Here is a 15,481-nt window from a genome sequence, read left to right as displayed (position 1 = left end):
GGTATTTTGTTACAGCAGCCCGAACAGTCTAAAATACTGATCACATTTGCCTAATAGACCTCCCCAAATGGAGAACCATTATCTTCAATAAATCATGGAACCAGCCCATGCTTGCAGATCTGGTGCAGTCATCTCTTTTCTTTCACTTTGTTCCAGGGTTGAAAGCTATTCACACCATTAATTTTTAATTTTTTTAAAAGCAGAGGCTGGAAACTAGCACTTATTTCCCCTTCTTGTGAGCTCTTTTTAGAAAGCAATGTATCAGCCTTATCACTGGGCAAAGATTGATCATTACATCTGGAAGGGTTTCACCACTCTGTATTATTTTCATCACAATAACATTGTTCAGGCCATTTGATGAGACATTAGGAAAGACTAGAAAATAGAAACTTCCCTTGATCATTTGCATTTTGTTGATGTTGTGTTATTTCAGGTAACAAAGGACTCTACTTTCCACACATTCTGAGTTAATATGTTACATTAAAGCCAATACATTTTGCATTCTTACTCATTAATACCATCATGTTCCTTGATGTCTATGACAGTGAAGAGATCATTAGGGGTTTCTAGAAGGTGTATCTGACTGATTATGCTTATAATTGGAGTGGAAAACACAGCCTAGGGGCGCCTCGGTGGCTCAGTCAGTTAAGCTCTAACTTCGGCTCAGGTCATGATCTCACGGTTCCTGAGTTCGAGCCCCGCACCAGGTTCTGTGCTGACAGCTAGGAGTCTGGAGCCTGCTTCAGATTCTGTGTCTCCCTCTCTCTCTCTGACCCTTCCCCACTCGCATTCTGTCACTCTCTGTCTCTCAAAAATAAATAAAACATTAAATTTTTTTTTAATAAATAAACATTAAAAAAAGAAAAAAAGAAAAGAAAGGAAAACACAGCCTAGTCTCAACCAGTCAGAAGATCCCATTCCAGGGGCGCCTGGGTGGCGCAGTCGGTTAAGCGTCCGACTTCAGCCAGGTCACGATCTCGCGGTCCGTGGGTTCGAGCCCCGCGTCGGGCTCTGGGCTGATGGCTCAGAGCCTGGAGCCTGTTTCTGATTCTGTGTCTCCCTCTCTCTCTGCCCCTCCCCAATTCATGCTCTGTCTCTCTCTGTCCCAAAAAAAAAAAAAAAAAAAAAGAAGATCCCATTCCAAGGCACATGTATCATTTGGACAAGAATCAGCACAAATACAGCATATTTTATAATTTTGTAATTTTGTTTTGACAATATTTCTAAAATATTTATTTATTTATTTTGAGGGCTTGGGGGGGGGGGGTTGGGGAATGGGCAGAGAGAGAGAGAGACAATCCCAAGCAGGCTCTGTGCTGTCAATGCAGAGCCCAACATGGGGCTTTATCTCACAAACTATGAGATCATGACCTGAGCTGAAATCAAGAGTCGGACCCTCAACCAGCTGAGCCAACCAGGCACTTCTGTTTTGATAATATTGATTAAAATTGCTTCTCCCAATTCCTCTTCCTTTTTTTTTCCCTCTGACCACAAATGTGTTTTGTCCCCAATATTCCACTGAAACTTATCTTGCGGTGTTCACCATGACCTCCATGTTATTAAATCCAATGATCAATATCACGTCTTCATCTTCCTCCACATCAGCCAAACTGATGGTTCTGTTTTTCTTATAGCACTCTGCAATATAGCACTCTCCTGCTGCACTTGGCTGCCCTTTTTCAGCCTCCTTTACTGCTTCTTTGTTCCCTGACCTCCTATGACTTAAACTTTGTTCTACCTCTCTTTACACACTCACTTTTTAAAGGATCTCTTCTAGTCCCATGGCGTTAAAAGTCGTATCTATGCTGATGATTTCCAAATTCATTTCTAGTCCTCATCCCACCTCTGAACTACAAATTCAGAATAAGCTTCTCAAAAATGGTATGTCTAAAATTAATTTCCTAAATTTTCCCTGAAATCTCCTTTTAGAATCCTCTCTATTTCAATTAGTAAGAACTCACTATCCTAACTGTTTAAACCAAAACTTTAATGTCATCCCTTGATTCCTCTTTCCCTCATATACCATATTGTTGGCTCTACTATCAAGTTATATCTAAAATGTGACCACTTTCACACCACCACTGCTTCTTCCCTGGGCCAACCAATAATAATGTCTTACCTGGTTCATTATGTCCTAGCTGGTTTCCTGGCTTCAGCTCCTGACCATCCACAGCCAATGTGTATCTAGACAACCTGGCCATTTGCTAGCAGGAAAGACTTGGAAGATAACTGTGGGTTTGCAACCATTAGTATCTGTCCCAATAATAACAAGTTCTACTGATTTAAAACTTTTTGTGCTAACTATTAGGAAGAAAGGATGGAAGTGGGTCATCGAGAAGTTACATGATAGGGTCAGTCAGGGCTGGCTTCATGTGCATGCATCCTGTGCAGACAGATGTACCAGGCACTGAGGTAGCAAGTGTTTCACACTTGCTCTAATGCTCTCCTGTCATCACCTTGAAATTCTTAAAACATTTTGAACAAGGAGCCTTGCAATCTTATTTTGTAATGAGCCCTGCAAGTTATATAGTTGGTCCTGTAGTCAATGCCAAACTCTAGTATCTGGCAGCAGGAATTCAGGGGAAAAGTAAGTCTTGGAATTAGTGCAGCAGAACAACAAATATCTAATGACTGAATATGAAGAGAATGTGAAAATAAAACTTAGAATTTTGTTTACTGGAAAGATGGTGGTGATTCCTATGGGTAACAGACTGGAAACAGAAATTTGTTTAAGAGAAAAAGGGAACAACAACTCTATCAGTCCAAGGAACTGGAGTTTGAGAATTTAATCCCTAAAGAGAATTTAGACAGAGAAGAATAAATCTGACTCCTCAGAGGAGAGGCTGTAGTTAAGAAATTAGATGAGACTAAAGTGAGTGGAGGGGCCAAGATGGTGGAGCAGCATGGATGTTCTCTGCTTCTCTTGTCCCTGAAATGCAGCGAGATCAGCATCAAACCATTTTACGTGCCTGGAAAATTGATCTGAGGATTAACACAACAATCTGCATAACCTGAGCCACAGAACTTGGCAGGTACATGGCACAGAGACATGAACTGGGGGAGAGAGAAGCTGCGTAGGATAGAGAGGTATTTGAGGAGAGAGGACAGAAAAAGGGGGGAGAATACAGGAAAAGCACCGCCCATGAAAGTAGTTGGAGAGAAAGAGAAAGTGGATGCACCCACAATTGCCCAAACAAGAAAGGGAGAAAGGAGAAAGGAGAGGGTTCCAATATCATTATGACTTTACAAACAGGGCAGAACAGAATAGGAAATTCTGCAGCCCAATGCCTGGCAGTGCTCTGGTGGGAAGGGCAAATCCACAGGAGCGGGCAGCAAGGTCTGAGGGGTCCACAGGCCACATAGGGAGAAGCAGTTTCCCTGCTACCCTGCTAGGAGGGCATTTGGTAGAGGCTGTACAGCCTCCCCACAAAGGTCCCAGTGGACCCCAAAGAATATGATTGCTGGTATTAGAACAAAAATGCCAGGGTGCAGTGAAACCTGACACGGGTTGTGTATTGTGATTTACCATAATCCCTGAAACACTGCCGCTACAAGATTTCATGAATTTATTTGGAGGCAAGCCAGCATCTAGTCACAACCTCTGAGCCTCTACAGGAGGGTGATCACAGGAACATTCCTGGGGACAAGCCAGCATCTGGCCATTGCTTGGCAAGACCCTTCTCCAAAAGGTCAGAGTGGGTCCAAGCCACAGGGGCCTCAGAAGTGAGGGGTTTGGAAATACAGTCCCATCTGAGATAAAATTCAGGAGGTAGGTGCCACCCGGCAGGCTGACAGCTTGGATGCAGACAATGTAGAAGCAGGGAGTGGAAGGAAGCCAGAGACAAAGGAGAGCTGCCGGTGGGGTAGAGCACAGAGTTCTGATGCTAGACACTGGGAAGCTGGGTGATGCCATTTTCACCTTTTCTGCACATGTGCACAAACATGCACATACGCGCCACACCCGATCCACCCCAGTAAGCTAAGCAGCACCACATAATGGAGAACAGAGACATTGCACCAAGCCCTGTCCAACTGCACCAACCAAGCCCTAGAGGATGACCACAAGTCTCTGCCTGCTTAATGTGTGCACTATAAAATGCTTCAAAGTTTGACCTCTAGGGGAAACTGGATGTAATTTCATTTGGATTTCATTTTGTTTGCTGGTCCACCTATTTAGGTGTTTTTTGGTTGGTTTTGTGTTTTCTTTTTTCTTTTTTTCTTTTCCTGTTTCTTATTCTTGGATACAGAAATAGAAAAAATATTTTTATTTTCCATTTTTATATAAAAATTGTTAATAATTTTCTATATATTTTTTTGGAAATTTATTTTTTTAATTCTATTTTACCTTCTCCAATTCATTTTATTCTATTTTATTGTATACATTTTCTTAATTTTTAAATGTTTTCTTACTTTTTCTTTTTTCTTTTTCCTTTTCTTTTCTTTCCCTTTTTCTCTATTCAATCAAGCTTCTTTCAACAACCAGACCGAAACAACCAGATCTAGCTTCCTTTATTTGATTTTTTGTGTGTTGTTTTTAATCTTCTTAATTTTCTTTTCTTATTTTCTTCATTATTTTTCTTCCTCCAAAATGACAAAATGAAGGAATTCACCCCAAAAGAAAGAACAAGAAGAAATGACAGCAAGGGACTTAATCAACACAGATATAAGCAAGATGTCTGAGCTAGAAGTTAGAATCATGAAAATAATAATACTAGCTGTGGTTGAAAAAAGCAGAGTCCCTTTCTGTGGAGATAAAAGAAGTAAAATCTAGCCAGGATGAGATTAAAAACACTGTAACAGATGTAATCTTGAATAGATATCACAGCGGCATAGATGGATGAAGCAGAGCAGCGAATCAGCGATATAGAAGACAAAATTATGGAGAATAAAAAAGCAGGAAAAAAGAGGGAAACTAAGGCAAAAGAGCATAATATAAGAATTAGAGAACTCAGTTCTAAAAAGGAATAACATCTGAATCATAGGAGTTCCAGAAGATGAAAAGAGAGAAAAAGGGATAGATTTATGTGAGCAAATCATAGCAGAAAACTTTCCTAACCTGGGGAAAGACACAGACATCAAAATTCAAGAAGCACAGAGAACTCCCATTATATTCAACAAAAACTGAGCATCAACAAGGTATATAATAGTCAAATTCACAAAATACACAGACAGGGAAAGAATTATGAAAGCATCAAGGGAAAAAAAAGTCCTTAACCTGTAAGGGAAGACAGTTCAGGTTCACAGCAGACCTATCCACAGAAACTTGACATGCCAGAAAGGAGTGGCAGGATATATCCAACATGCTAAATTGGCAAAATATACAGCAAGAATTCTTTTGTTTTAATGTTTATTTTTGAGAGAGAGAAACAGAGTGGGAGCAGGGGAGAGGCAGAGAGAGAGGGAGATACAGAATCCGAAGCAGGCTCCAGGCTCCAAGCTGGAGCCAAAGCCCAATGCGGGGTTGAACCCATGAACAGTGAGATCATGACCTGAGCCAAAGTCAGACACTTAACCAACTGAACCACCCAGGTGCCCCTACAGCCAAGAATTCTTTATCTAGCAAGGCTGTCATTCAAAATAGAAGGAGAGGGGTACCTGGGTGGCTCAATAAGTTAAGCATCTGAGTTCAGCTCAGGTCATGATCTCATGGTTTGTGGGTTTGAGCCCCTATCAGGCTCTGTGCTGATGACCCAGAGCCTGGGGTCTTCTTCAGATTCTGTGTCTCCCTCCCTATCTGCTCCTCCCCCGCTCATGCTCTGTCTCTGTCTCTCGAAAATAAATAAACTTTAAAATTTGTGAGAAAAATAGGAGAAATAAAGAATTTCCCAGGCAAACAAAAACTAAAGGGGTTTGTGACCACTAAACCAGCCCTGCAAGAAATTTTAAGGAGGACTCTCTGAGAGGAGAAAAGACAAAACAAAAAAGACCAAAAGCAACAAAGACTAGAAAGGACCAGAGAACACCACCAGAAACTCCAACTCTAGAGGCAACACAATGGCAATAATTTCTTATCTTTCAGTACTCACTCTAAATGTCAATAGTCTAAACACTCCAGTCAAAAGTCATAGGGTAACAAAATGGATAAGAAAACAAGATCCATCTATATGCTATTTCCAAGAGACCCATTTTAGTCCTAAAGACACCTTCAGATTGAAAGTAAGGGGATGGAGAACCATCTATCATGCTAATGGTCGCCAAAAGAAAGCCAGAGTAGCCATATGTATATCAGACAATCTAGATTTTAAAATAAAGACTGTAACAAGAGATGAAAAAGGGCATGATGATTAAGGGGTCTATCCAACAAGAAGATCTAACAATTGTAAATATTTATGCCCCCAACTGAAGGCACCAAAATATATAACTCAATTAATCACAAACATACAGAAAAAATACCATAATAGTAGGGGACTTCAACACCCCACTTACAACAATGGACAGATCATCTAAACAGAAAATCAACAAGGACACAATGGCTTTGAATGACACACTGGGCCAGATGGACTTAACAGATATATTCAGAACATTTCATCCTAAAGCAGCAAAATACACATTCTTTTTGAGTGCACATGGAACATTTTCCAGAATAGATCACATACTGGGTGACAAATCAGCCCTCAACAAGATCAAAAAGATTGAGATCATACTATGCATATTTTCAGACCACAATACTATGAAACTCGAAATCAATCACAAGAAAAAATTTGGAAAGACAACAAATACTTGGAGATTAAAGAACATCCTACTAAGGAATGAATGGGTTAACCAAAAAAATTAAAGAGGAAATTAACAAGTACATAGAAGCCAATGAAAATGAGATAGCATGACAGCCCAAAACCTCTGGGATGCAGCTAAGGCAGTCCTAAGAGGCAAGATATAGCAATACAGGCCTTCCTTAAGAAGGAATAAAGGTCTCAGATACACAACGTAACCTTACACCTTAAAGAACTGAAAAAATAACAGCAAATAAAACCCAAAAACAGAAAAGACAGGAAATAATAACAATTAGAGCATAAATCAATGCTATAGAAAATTAAAAAAAGAAAAAAAGAATATTAATGAAACCAGGAGCTGGTTCTTTGAAAAAAATTAACAAAATTGATAAACACCTAGCTAGTTTGATCAAAAAGAAAAAGGAAAGGACCTAAATGAATAAAATAAAAAATGAAAGAGGAGAGATCACAACCAACACTGCAGAAATAGAAACAATCATAAGAATATTATGAGCAATTATATGCCAATAAGTTGGGCAATCTGGAAGAAATGGATAAATTCCAAGAAACATATACAGTACCAAAACTAAAACAGGAAGAAATAGAGAATGTGAACAGACTTATAACCAGTAAAGAAATTGAATTAGTAATCAAAAACCTCCCAAAAAACAAAAGTCCAGGGCCAATGGCTTTCCAGGGGAATTCTACCAAACATTGAAAGAAGAATTAACTCCTATTCTTTTGAAGCTGTTCCAAAAAATAGAAATGGAAGTAAAACTTCCAAACTCATTTTATGAGGCCACCATTACCTTGATCCCAAAACCAAACAAAGACCCCACTAAAAAGAAGAACTATAGACTAATTTCCCTGATGAACACTGATGCAAAAATTCTCAATAAGATACTAGCCAACTGGATCCAACAATGCATTAAAAAAATTATTCACCATAATCAAGTAGGATTTATACCTGGGATGCAGGGCTAATTCAATATCTGAAAATCAACCAATGTGATACATTACATTAATAAAAGAAAGGACAAGAAACACATGATCCTCTCAATAGACACAGGGAAAGCATTTGACAAAATACAGCATCCTTCCTTGATGAAAACCCTCAAGAAAGTAGGGATAGAAGGATCATATCTCAAGATCATAAAAGCCATATACAAAAGACCCACTGTTAATTCAATCTCAATGGGGAAAAATTGAGAGCTTTCCCCCTAAGGTCAGGAACATGACAAAGATGTCCACTCTCCCCACTGTTATTCAACATATCCTCATCAATCAGACAACATAAAGAAATAAAAGGCATCCAAATCAGCCAGTAGGAAGTCAAACTTTCACTCTTCATGGACAACATGATACTCTGTATGGAAAACCTAAAAGATTCCACCAAAAAACCTGCTAGAACTGATTCATGAATTCAGCAAAGTTGCAGGATATAAAATCAATGCACAGAAATTGGTTGTATTTCTATACACCAATAATGAAGCAGCAGAAAGGAAAATCAAGGACTCGATCCTATTACAATTGCACCAAAACCCATAAAGTACCTAGGAATAAACCTAACTACCGAGGTGAAAAACCTATACACTGAAAACTATAGAAAGCTTATGAAAGAAATTGAAGATGACACCAAAACAATGGGAAAATATTCCATGCTCATGGATTGGAAGAACAAACATTGTTAAAATGTCAACACTACCCAAAACAATCTACATATTCAATGCAATCCTATCAAAATAACACCAGCATTCTTCACAGAGCTAGAACAAACAATCCTAAAATTTATATGGAACCAGAAAAGACCCCAAGTAGCCAAAGCAATGCTGAAAAAAAAAAGAAAGAAAAAAAACCAAAGCTGGAAGCATCACAATCCCAGACTTCAAGATCTATTACAAAGCTGTAATCATCAAGACAGTAATAGTAGTGGCTCAAAAACAGACACTCAGATCAATGGAACAGAATAGAGGACCTAGAAATGGACCCACAAACATATGGCTTTGACAAAGCAGGAAAGAATATCCAATGGAATAAAGACAGTCTCTTCAGCAAATGGTGCTGGGAAACCTGGACAGCAACATTGCAGAAAAATGAACCTGGACCACTTTCTTACACAATACACAAAAATAAACTCAAAATGGATGAAAAACCTAAGCATAAGACAGGAAGCCATCAAAATTCTCAAGGAGACAGCAGGCAGAAACGTCTTTAATCTTGGCCACAACAACTTCGTACTCAACACGTCTCCAGAGGCAAGGGAAACAAAAGCAAAAATGAGCTATTGAGACTTTATCAAGATACTTCTGTAGGGTGGAAGAAACAATCAGCAAAACTAAAAGGCAACTGACAGAATGGGAGAAGATATTTGCAAATGACATATCAGATAAAGGGTTAATATCAAAAATCTACAAAGAATTTACCAAACTCAACACCCCCCAAAAAACAAATAATGCAGTGAAGAAATGGGCAAAAGACATGAATAGACACCTTTCCAAAGAAGCCATCCAGATGGCTAACAGACACATGAAAAACGCTCAACATCACTCATCATTAGAGAAATACAAATCAAAACCACAATGAGATACCACCTCACACCAGTCAGAGTAACTAAAATTAACAACTCAGGCAACAGGTACTGGCAAGGATGCAGAGAAAGAGAAACACTTTTGCATTGCTGGTGAGAATGCAAACTGGTGCAGCCACTCTGGAAAATAGTATGGAGGTTCTTCAAAAAATTATAAATAGAACTACTGCATGACCCACCAATTGCACTACTAGTTATTTATCCAAAGGTGTGCTATTTCAAAGGGGCACATGCACCCCAATGTTTATAGGAGTGCTTCAACAGCCAAAATATGGAAAGAGCCCAAATGTCCATCAACTGATGAATGGATAAAGATGTGGTATACACAACACACACACACACACACACACACACACACACACACACACACACAATGGAGTATTACTCGGCAGTCAAAAAGAATGAAATCTTGTCATTTGCAACAATGTGGATGCAACTGGAGGGTCTCATGCTAAGTGAAATAAATCAGACAGAGAAACACAAATATCATATGACTTCACTCATACGTGGAATTGAAGATACAAAACGAACGGAAGGGAAGGGAAAAAATAATATGAAAACAGGGAAGGGGCAAAACAGAAGAGACTTTTTATTTTTTTATTTTTTAAATTTACATACAAATTAGTGAAACAATGATTTCAAGAGTAGATTCCTTAATGCCCCTTACCCACTTAGCCTACCCCCCTCCCACAACCCCTCCAGTAACCCTCTGTTCTCCATATTTATGAGTCTCTTCTGTTTTGTCCCCCTCCCTGTTTTTACATTATTTTTGTTTCCCTTCCCTTATGTTCATCTGTTTTGTCTCTTAAAGTCCTCATATGAGTGAAGTCATATGATTTTTGTCTTTCTCTGACTAATTTTGCTTAGCATAATACCCTCTAGTTCCACCCATGTAGTTGCAAATGGCAAGATTTCATTCTTTTTGATTGCTGAGTAATACTGCATTGTATATATATGCACATCTTCTTTATCCATTCATCCATTGATGGAAATTTGGGCTCTTTCCATACTTTAGCTATTGTAGATAGTGTGACTATAAACATTGAGGTGCATGTGTCCCTTCGAAATAGCATACCTGTATCCCTTGGATAAATGCCTAGTAGTGCAATTGCTGGGTCATAGGGTAGTTCTATTTTTAGTTTCTTGAGGAACCTCCATACTGTTTTTCCAGAGTGGCTGCACCAGCTTGCATTCCCAAGACTTTTTTTTTTTTACTGTTTATTTTTGAGAGAGACAGAGACAGAATGCAAGTGGGTTAGGGGCAGAGAGAGAGGGACACACAGCATCTGAAACAGGCTCCAGGCTCCAAACTGTCAGCACAGAGCCCGACGCAGGGATCAAACTCACGAGCTGTGAGATCATGACCTGAGCCGAAGTTGGACGGTCAACCAACTGAGCCACCCAGGCACCCCAAAACACAAGAGACTTTTAAATATAGAGAACAAACTGAGGGTTGCTGGAGGGATGGGCTAAGTGGGCAAAGGACATTAAGGAGGACACTTGTTGAGATGAGCACTGGGTGTTATATGTAGGGAATGAATCACTGGATTCTATTCCTGAAGTCATTATTGCACAATATGCTAACTTGGATATAAATCTAAAAAAAAAGAAAAGAAAGAAAGAAATCAGATGAGATCACCAAGGAGTAAATGAATAGAGAAAAGAAAAAAGGAAAGCCTTTGGAGGTTCGGTTACTAAGGGTTGGAATCAGGTTATTGCATTCTCTCTTTTCTTGTGGAAGATATGCTCACATACGGGAGAGTTTCTCTCAAGACTTCAAAGAACCAAACCCGGTTTAAGGGTTTGGGAGGTGGAACTAGGTGGGACTCCAGAGATAGTCTAATTCAACACCCACACTAGAGATGAGAAAACCAATGCTCCAGAAAGCTTAAAAAAAAAAAAAAATTCTATGCTCCCTTTTCTGAATGTTTTGGTATATTCTGTACAAAAAGGAAGAAACAAAAATCTTTGGCATCTCGTGAGGTAAAAATAGCTCCTGGTTTGACTGGATACTTCACAGACTTCTCTGTACCTTGATTCCATCCCTAGGCACCTGTCTCCCATCCTCCATTGTGGTGAGTTGATCATAGCCCAGGGACACCTGGCTGAGGGTGGCAGGCTGGGGTTAACCTACATCCATCTGTTTTCTGTGGAGAGAGACAGCTTTTTCTAACTTACCCAAAGTCTGCATCCTTGTAAAGCGGTGTTCTGAATGTGAGAGATTGTGTATGTGAAGTGCATGGCACAGAGTAAGTTCTCAATAAAGAAGGATATGATTCTTACGAACTCTAAAGTGCACATTTATTATACTTATGAAGCTTGTGACAAACACAAAACGCCAAGCTATAATTTATTGGTAATTTTAATAAGAAAATACACACCGAATACTTGCAATATTGCCCTTGATCTTACTGTGAAATTCTTGGAAACTTCTGGGATACTAAGATAATCAGATATTTATAGCTTTGGCAACCACTGCAATTGTTATTTAAGGATTCTGCATAGCGCAGGGAAAAATACTGAGAAACGTCACGGTAGTTATCAAGTTAGAAAATATGTTGAGTAGGAAAACCATGTTTAAAAGTTTTTTTGTTTTTTTAACTGTATCCAAGTATAGAGTACTGTTTCTTCCTTACCAAGAAAGAAAACACTTTTTATTGTCCAACTATTTTCTTCTTCCAGAATTTCTAAAGGAGCTTCTAGCTCATGCTTGCCAGTCAGGCACCACCTCCGCCTAGTATCGACCTGTCTGGCTCACGCTCTTCCAGCCGCAGCCACAGCGGGTCTAGAAGACCGGGCGAGAACGCGAGGAGGTAGTTCTGGATTCGGTTCCACCTCTCAGGCAGAATAGCGATTTCAAACAGAAAACTCAGCTGTACCCCTCGCCTCCGTAAGGGCCACGGGAACTCATTTCTCCTACGGTGAACACCCCGAAAAGATGTCCCACGAAACGTGTTGGGGAGGGAACTGCTGGGCTGAACCTGTCCTGGCTGCACCCTACAACCACCCGGGAGGGGGCTTTAAAAAAAAACCCAACGGTCACAGCCACTCGGTACGGATTTAGTCAGCCTCCTTGGGGGATGGTGCCCGACACCGGTATTGAGTTAATACTACACCCTCAGGCAATACTAACCAAAGCCCAGGCGGAGGCGCGAAGTGGGAACTACTACCACGCGGTGGAAACCACGGCAGCCCCGCACTCGCGCTTTCTCCAGCTTCTGACGCGCCACGCCCTGGCGCAGGCGCACAGTAGGGACTAGGTCAGCGCGTGCGCAGTGTCTCGCGTCTTGGCAACGGCACCGCCTCCCCGCGGGAGCTCAGTAAAGGCGGTGAGGGCCCGCCTCCCAGTTCGGAAGGAGGCGTGGGCATGTAGTCTGCTGGGGACTTAGCAGCTGGGGGCTGGCGCCGCTTCCAAGGCGCCCCGTGGGCTCCGTGGGGGCACGGCCCGGCGCAGCGCTGATGGCCCTGCTCCCGCGGCCCGCGCTCGCTCTCCTGCTACTCCTCTTCCTGCCCGCAGCTCTCAGGTGCCAGGAGCAGGCCCAGACCACCGACTGGAGGGCCACCCTGAAGACCATCCGGAACGGCGTTCACAAGATAGACACGTACCTGAACGCCGCCTTGGACCTCCTGGGAGGCGAGGACGGGCTCTGCCAGTATAAGTGCAATGACGGTGAGAGGGAGCCCAGGCCCTGCGAGGCCCTCAATTTCAGGGTGTTGCGGGGACGGAGGCAGTGGAAGTGGGAGATGCAGGGCACACCTTGACGTTGTCCTCTAGCCTGGAAAATCTTAATCACTGCTAGAATCTTCCCGTTCTTGTGATTGAGCAATCAGGTTAGAAGTTCGCACCACAATTGTTAGGATGTAAGAGGTCACCTGAGGGTATACTCTCCGTCCCGTTTTCATTTTTTTTCCCATTACTACCTTTTCTTTCTTATTTTTTTCTTTTGCTATTGCCCAAAGTTGCCTAAGAACTTTGTGACGTACTCGTCATGGAAATGGAGTGGAACCGACTGATTTTAGCTCTGTATTTTAGCGCTGTTAGTCAGCTGAACATGCAGAATATACCGAGAATTTTAATCATGACGTTGTAACTTTCTCAGTAATTGGTTTTAATTTCTTTTTTTTTCTGCAGAGCTACAGAAAATAAATTACGACCTTTGTACAGACATTTTAGTGTGCTCTGTTGAGAAAGTTGTGATAACTCTTGGAGAAATTGTCTATCACGACTTGGTAGGAATTTTCTTTCCTTGGTTATCAGTGGCGCCTCTTCCAATTAGTAATGATTAATACTAATATTATTGTTTTGGTTTGCTTTTTCATATTTTTTAACTTTAATTTTGTTTGAATCTGAGAACTTGTTTGGGGCATTTTGGTTAAAATAAACTCTATCTCAGCATAAATCTTTTCAAGCACTTCCTTTTTTTGAATGTTTAAATATTGTAACAGTTCAGATATGATAGTAGGGCTTCTCTTTGGAAATTCAAAATGTCACGATTTTGTTAGGGAGATCATATTTCAAATAAGAGATGAAGTCTGGGCCTAGTTCATTTAATGCTTGGCAGCTCAAAGTAATGGGGAACTCAGTGACTAATGGTAAAACCAGTTTGGATGTAGGTGAATTTAAAATAAATCTCTTTAATGTAAAATTGTGATGCCACCTGCTGCCTGTAATTCTCAAAATAATTTCCAGTTTTATGTTAATGGAATTAAAGAATGAGCCATATCTTGTATGCTACGAGGTGCAAAATGTTTCCTTCCAAAATTTACGCCTAAATGTCACCAGTTTGCAGTCAGGAAGGATGTTTTTGTCGTTGTAGAGCTTATTGGGAGGAGTAAGTGAATTATATGAAGATTAAATGGTTGCCTTTCCTGAGTCAGATATCATAATTTTACTTAGTCATGATACAAATACTTGAGTGCCTGTTAGTTCTCAAGTGTTCTACCAATTGGAGATTCAGCAATAGAGAATACACAGAATTCATCATGCAGCTTACATTCTGGTGGGGAGAGGCAGTCAGTAAACTAAACAACAAGTAAAAACCAAATATGCAGTATATGTAGGTCTGAAGTATATGTAGGTTTAGAGAACAATAGTAAAAACAGCAGTGGCTGTGTTGGTAGGCAGTTTACTCATTTAAATAGGTTGTTCAGGGAAGGTCTCACTGATAAGATAATATTTGAGAAGAAATCTGAAAATGGTGAAGGTGACGACACTGTGATTATCTGGAGAAGGAACCCTATAGGCAGAGAGAAGGGCAGGTGTAAAGGACCTGCGGAGAAAGGCTAGTCAAGGATGACTCGGAAGGTTTTGGCCTGAACCAAGGGAAGGATGTAGTTGCCATTTATTGAGATAGGAAAAGCTTGGAAGGAGCAGTCTTCATTTACTTGTTAGGAATCAAGGGTTCTAGAGTTTATTTACATTTAAAATATCTCTGCATTTGATTGGATACTATTCCTGTTATAAAGATGACTTTAATCTTTCGTATTACTTAACCCTTTTTATCTTCAACAAGCCCCACTAAATTTACCATGTGGAGTTTTGAGCAAGATCTCCGGCACAAAAAAAAGAAACCACAAATGAACTTGAAAATTTAGGAAATGACATTCTTCAGTGAACATCCTTTTGTGTCTTAGTAAATGCTGTCTGCTTATAGGACTGTGGTTCCTGTTATGCCCAGAATTCGTGATCCCCAAAGACCACCAGGGAGCCGAGTCCGATGCAAAAGCAAAAGAGCCTTTATTCGAGCTAGCTCGAGCTCAATCCCCTACCTGCACCGACGCAGCTGTGAGATACCAGGGAGAGAGAGCGAGTTTCAAAAGGACAAAGGTTTTATTGGGGCCTAGGGGCAGTTGGTGAGGTAATGGCTATGGCCTCAGCCGATTGGCTGGGGAAGGGTCCTGGGGAAGGGTCCGAGTCCTGTTAAGCAGGTGAGGGGGGGGGGTTACTCAAGGGGAGGAGGTGTGGTCAAGGTGAAGGACACAGAACAAGATGGAGTCGGCCGGCGTAGGCCCGCCCTTTCATTCCCCCCTTGTCATGTAGCTTAGGGACCCAATCATGGGACCGGCTGCATTTATGGTGACAAGGGGAACAGAGTTTGGAGGTTTATGCAAAGTTCTGGGAAGCAAGTGTCCCTGGGGTGGCTCTGGGAGGTCTGATTAAGTATTGTCCCCGAGCTGGTGTCTC

The 15,481-nt window shown here is 40.9% G+C and overlaps 1 protein-coding gene across 2 annotated transcripts in view; it reads left to right on the top strand.

Annotated features, from left to right (window-relative positions):
* Nucleotides 1–12,670: 12,670 nt before the first annotated feature.
* PLA2G12A (phospholipase A2 group XIIA) overlaps nt 12,671–15,481 on the top strand; it is a 42,718-nt gene continuing 39,907 nt past the window's right edge. Inside the window, exon 1 of one of the 2 annotated variants that reach the window (XM_047091056.1) lies at nt 12,671–12,967. In XM_047091056.1, coding sequence (XP_046947012.1) covers nt 12,757–12,967 — 211 coding nt within the window. In that variant the 5' untranslated portion in view covers nt 12,671–12,756. The remainder of the gene's footprint in view (nt 12,968–15,481) is intronic. The other variant, XM_047091053.1, reaches the window with a different exon arrangement.

Source organism: Lynx rufus, unplaced genomic scaffold, assembly GCF_022079265.1.
Source record: "Lynx rufus isolate CCGP_SWC_20201006 ecotype Redwood Valley unplaced genomic scaffold, mLynRuf1.p SCAF_3, whole genome shotgun sequence".
NCBI classification, from domain to species: Eukaryota; Metazoa; Chordata; class Mammalia; order Carnivora; family Felidae; genus Lynx; species Lynx rufus.
Note: the sequence above shows the minus strand (reverse complement) of the source record. Positions and strands in the feature narration are given on the sequence as shown.